Genomic DNA, 6,000 nt, shown 5'->3' with positions numbered 1-6,000 from the left:
TACATTGTGACTTGCTCAGTTAGGTGGGTAAGTTAATTTAGAATTGAGAAGTGAGTGTATTTCACATCCACTTGTAGAAGTATTGGAAAAATACTTTTTTCTTCTTTATCTGCATTAAGATACTGTTCTCAATCACCTGTGAACATTGATCAGTGCTCTTTGCACTGAAAGGGTACAGATTTGTCACTTAGTCTTTGAGATACCAGAGAAGAACACTTGAGGCAAAGGGTAATGCCCTTGTGCACCAAATCTTTATTATGTTTTCAATTACTGTGCATCCCCATACCTAAAGCCAATAACATGGCACTTGTGCCATAGTTCTGATACCACAGGTATCCACTGACAAGTGTTCTGCATGACCCATTGTGTCTCAGTCCACTAACAAAAACTACTGTGCAGTGGTGATCTGGTATCTTAGATAGTTTTTCCTCTTGGTCAAAACTTATCCAAAATCTTCTTGCTATCAGGCTACAGCAGCATAGGGCTCCTTTTCTTTAGAGAGGCAAAGTAAATGTCTTACACCTGTAGGCCAGTACTGGTGTTTTGTCCTAAATTTTAGCACTGCTCTGATACGATGAAACCTTCTTTTTCTCCAACAGGTTCCACTTCAGCATAGGCAGGATGTCCAGATCCTCTTCTGAATTTCATTGCTGGCCATCTGCTTGGACGTCTCTGTAACAGCAACAAGAAGAAAATAAACTTTCAGAATATGAAGGGTACAACAGTAAATTAATAATAAAAAATGTCAACAATGCCCTGTAATTTTATTCTCACTTTCATGCTAAAATCCACTCTGTGTAGCTGTTACAGGCAGGGAGGAACATAGTTCAGCAGCAAAAGTCTGTCTCTCCTTCCAAATTTGTGGGTAATGGCTGTTCTCAAAGACCTAAATAATTGCCACTAGTCCTAGCAATGAAGATGGTGAAACAGCTCCTGTCTAAAACTGTTGATCAGTGTATCTGTGAATTTTGTCATGTAAGGACCTGCTGCTGATCAAACACCCTCTAAAGGATCTTTCTGCTACTTTTCCTTCCTAGTTCTAGCAAGAAGGAATTTGCTAACATACATGGAAGAATGTGTACAGGAACTGCACTTTAAAAAATTCGTTAGAACAAAATTCTGGCATGCTTATGCAAGATTGCCAAGGTAATGACTTTCTATTTCAAGTGACAACATTTCTATTTGTGTAGTTTACTTTGACAGCTTAAATAGAAGCAACCTTTTCTTTTAAAGTCTTACAGACTTTGGATACAGAGGTCGTAAGAGGTCCTAACCAATTTTCATTAGGATCTTTGGTACCTGTTTTAAAAGGAGTTAATAAACAGAGAAGAGAAATAGATCTTCTCTAGGGCAGATGAAACAATTCCTATATGATTGTGATGCCTCTGTGAAGGAAAAGTGCTTTAAAAATCCTGCATTTTCAAACCAATTAATGCCTGGAAAGGCTCAGACACTGGATAACTAAGCTGAGATTTTGTCAAAAGGAATAGTTTTCAGAAAAGTGGGGAAACTATTTCTTAAAATGCGGTAGCAGAAAAAGCTCTCCTAAAAGGATTATTTCCTACTGAAAATTTTATCTACAAAATATGCTGCTACATATTTCTTTTTTTTTACTGATAACAGTTACAATCTGCTTGGAAGGAGAGCTGGAAGATACGGCAACCTATACAGAAATATTGCAGGATAACAAGAGGGAAACAGCGAAGATAAGTTACAGCCTATATTTTCATTGACAGCTCAGAATCTAAATAATTTTACTTTATGATCTTTCTTCTGAAAATAAACATTGTACTTCATTTTGTGTCCCCATAATATCCCATTTTGATTGCTTTCTGATCACTACCAATATTTCACGCTGCTGAGGTGTGGTGTTGGGAACAACAGAACAGCCACAGCCATGACATTATGCTGGGTCTTCTGGTGCTGTTGGGCAGCAGCCACTAAAGAAATCTTGGGGGATCACTGAATTCTGTTACCAACAAACCACACAGATGTCTGTGGGTACAGCACAAAGCCTTCCTCAGTGGCCACCGCTAGGAAGATAAAATATAAAGGCAACTGATTTCTTTTTCTCCCATTGCACGATCAGGTTACTTTTGAGGCATCCAGAGTTAAATTATGTTTGGCAGGTAATTTAAAAACCCAAGCCTTTCAGTGCACCACCTTCCTACCAAGTAGTAAGGCAGAATACTGTCCTCTTTAATGGATGTTTTTTCCTAATAAGAAAACTTAGTCTATTCAAACTTTGAAGACTTTTTTCTACCTAAGCTTGATTCAGCATGGTTTTAAAATTAAGAAGGACAGTTTGGTTACTGCTAAAGAAAAAGGGTCATATTCTGTTCTCAGACTCACTAAAGTAAAAAAAAATAATTCAGTTAAATGTAAAGGGCTTATTCTAGGTTTACACTGTTATAAATGAGAAAAGAATGTGACCGAGAGGTCTCTAATGAAAAGAGAAAATGAAAAAAACTAGTCGGAAATAATGATTAGAAACAGTCTCAGATGGCAACATATAGGGATGAGCTGAGTTTTAATCTATTAAGTTGCTCCCTAATTTCATTTTAAGATGTACCCAAGATTACTACTTCCTTGTTACGTTGCTGTTAGAAACTAAGTCTACCATTTTGAGCTACTCTTTTTAATTGACATTTCCAGATGATGAAATATGGAACAGATGTGCATCAGTTCTAATGATACAATGTGACGCAACACAAACATCAGCTGTTGCTCCAGAAATAACCCAACAGATTTGAAGATCATCTCCAAATATTACAATTACAGCTTTTTGTGGTTTCTCTTCATGCCTGAGGTGAGATTTTTCATTCCTAGAAACAACCTGTTTAATTTCAACTTCTTTGGGTGTGCGTGGGTAATGCAAGTGGTTGCCAGTCTTAAAAGAGAGCACTGACAAGCTATCAATTAACTGACTTGTGTATTGACCCCCAAAAAGCTGTAGAGACTTTACAGTTTTAACTCATAAAACCAAAAGTAAATTAATTGTATTAGGAGACACAGAGCTCCTTGAATTACTGAAGCAGCTCAGAAAATGCATAATGCATCCTTCCCTTTTATCCTCTGTGAAGTAGACTGATAAGAACACATAAAAAACCTACATGCCCCCAGAAAAAGAAAACCTTCCAAAGCCCGAACAGCAGTAACAAGAGAGAAAGCAAGCTGAGTATTTTAACTAATTCCTTAGTTTTGCCATCCAATTTAACAGGAAAAAATATGCTACTTTTCTGGAATTAGAACTCTTAGAGGAAATCCTCTGAGCTGCGGCTGGAGAGTTGTAACTCCTGTTTCCTTTCAGTATATTACAAAGCAGGAAAGCAGGACTAGGATTTTCTCATAGGACTGATGCTTCCTTTGGTTCATTATTTTAAGCAAATAAAGATGAAGGAAAAGCACCTGTGACCTTACGTAACCAGGATGCAGAAAATACATGTCAGGATGCAGAACAATAATTTATGATACACATTTTAAAAAGTTAGCTCCCATGGAAGATCAGTAAGATAAAATAAAAGAAACTAGGAGTGGATAATCTATGGAAAGTGAGATCCACCTTTCATGTTCCTTACATGCCTGCCTACAGCACCATTGGTGGCTGTGCAGCATAATTGACTTCCTACAGCAATAGCAAGCCTAGAAAAATTGTTTTTATGTAAATCTTGCAGCAGAGGCAGAGTGGAATCTATTTGTCTTCTGATAAAAGAAAGGAGGGGATCCCACCTATGAATACTAAAGGATGAATACTGGAGTATCTTCTCTTTTCGGGTCTCTTTTATACATCAAAATGGTATCAATAAAGGCATAGTTAAAAAAAAAAAGGGGTTGATACATGTCTGAGTGCACTTAATTGAATATTGTCTAAACGAAACTCAGATGATATGACCTGAATGTGATTTCCAGTGCTACAGTGTTTTTTGAGGTTGCTAGTGTCAGACTGTTTTATATCCTGTTGAACAGTAATTTTTTTAAGCAAAAGAGAAAAATGTGGCTCAAGTTGAAAACTCAGGAGAGTTTCAGATAGATTAGTGGTTTTTGTATGTGTTTAACTATATTGGTGGAATTTCTACAGACATTTCCAGTAACTTGATCATATGGAAAGGGAAGAAATGGAAAAGGACTCATCAGTTTTTATGTTATGGGTCTCCATCAACAGTCCAGAGATCATTTAAAGTGAAGCCATTTATTTTCTACTGTCAGCAAGGCTCCTACCTATTATGAGCCACCAGGTCACCAATGATGCAACTGTAAAATAAGAATGGAACAGTCTACTACAGTTTAGTAAAGAGGTAAAATTCACTAAGAATGATGTATTTCTACATTGACTTACAGACTAGGAAACAATCTGTGTCTCAAATTAATATTACCTGGAAAATAAGGGAAACAATCAATTTAGACTTCCAGTGAAGAAGCTGGTACAAAATCAAATCAAGATTTTTGTAATGGATTTTATAAATATTTGAAAGAATAAACTGAGTACACAAACAAGAAATGAAATCTACTTTGTACATGCCATAAGAAAACAAATTGTAAAGGATAGGCAATATCCAAGACCAATTACAGAACTACAGACAGTTGTATAATGTTGTATTGAAATACTGGTATTTGAAGACTGATGCCATGCTCCTGAGAGATTCTGATGTTGACATTATACATTATCTCTAAAATTTATGCAAGTTGACACCTTTCACCAAGATAGCAGTTCATTAACAGTAATTGTAATAATGTATAATTGTAATAATGTATATTTTGTTAGCTACAGTAGTTCCAAGCTTTTACATTTCCTTTCATATATCTGCATGAAGTCAAGTTTCTGTCAGTAATGGACAGAAGGAACTTGGCACCATGTATTACATATTTGATATTCTTACATCCTATCCTCTGCTATGCCCATCCTATCTTCATCCTGTCCTTCATTAAATACAGAAAAAATGGAATAAGCATGATTCTGTACTGATCTGCAATATCAGAAGACCAGTGAGGGGAAAACATAATGAAAAATCTGCCCTTCTGTCATCTCACCAACCCTGCCACCTGCACATTTTGTCCTGAAATTTTCTAAAAGATTAACAACAGCTCGTTCATATATTTCAGCTAACATAAAATCTGAGTGCTTGTGCACTGGAATGGATTAACTCTCCATTCCTATTGAGCAGTAAACTTGAACAGCTATTTCACCGAGACACACAGAGATTCTCTTTCCAAACTGAGTTTATATGAGTATAAATACTTGAATTAACATGAGAAGTCTTGAAAGAGTCTCCAGAGCACCCTAGCAAACTAGATTTCCCACTAAACTACACAAAAGCTGAAGTTACTGAATATTTTTTAGGCTGAATACTCTGATACCACCTTGACTTCTCCATCTATTGATTATTTTCCTGATTTCAAATCTTCTAGATTTTCAGAGGACTGTTTCATTGTTTCTATTGAAGTCTGCATCTTACATTTCCACTGATGTCAACTTATTTGTCTAAAGGCATAAGGACATTCAAATCTATTTAACAGCTGTATTCTTTAACTGCACTTCACCAACAAGGCCTATTTAACTCTCTTAACTGGAAATATGTAAATACAGAGCTATCCAAATTCCAGATCAATTGTCAAAATCCCAGAAAAATTGTAATGACTTACTCAATTGGATTAAGAAAAGGAGGTAAAAACAGTAAGGTCACAAATGACCATATGTTAACCTGGTACTATCAAGACCTATTAGTCTAAGTACACTTGTCCACTATTAATCTATCAGGTTACCCAGGCCTTCTGCTTTCTCATGACAAGGAAAGATCTTTCTGTTACCCATTACCTTGCCTATAATATCTGTCTGTGTACTCAGTGTTACCTGAAATATTGTTTAGGCAGTTATAATTTGAGCATCAGTCTTTAATCTCTCCTAGAAACACCCAATTTATTTAGCAAATCACAGTAAGAAATGGATGAAGCTTCAAATATCTGAAACTGTTCTGGTATGTATTTCCAGGAATAAGAAAAGAT

The 6,000-nt window shown here is 36.1% G+C and overlaps 1 protein-coding gene across 1 annotated transcript in view; it reads right to left on the bottom strand.

Moving 5' to 3' along the window:
* Nucleotides 1-241: 241 nt before the first annotated feature.
* Nucleotides 242-6,000, bottom strand: part of PLXDC2 (plexin domain containing 2) — an 80,513-nt gene continuing 74,754 nt past the window's right edge. Inside the window, exon 11 of the mRNA XM_010148432.1 lies at nucleotides 242-672. Coding sequence (XP_010146734.1) covers nucleotides 556-672 — 117 coding nt within the window. The 3' untranslated portion in view covers nucleotides 242-555. The remainder of the gene's footprint in view (nucleotides 673-6,000) is intronic.

The sequence above is a fragment of the Eurypyga helias genome, unplaced genomic scaffold, assembly GCF_000690775.1.
Source record: "Eurypyga helias isolate BGI_N326 unplaced genomic scaffold, ASM69077v1 scaffold6033, whole genome shotgun sequence".
Taxonomy (NCBI): Eukaryota; Metazoa; Chordata; class Aves; order Eurypygiformes; family Eurypygidae; genus Eurypyga; species Eurypyga helias.
This window is presented reverse-complemented; position numbering and strand designations above follow the sequence as displayed.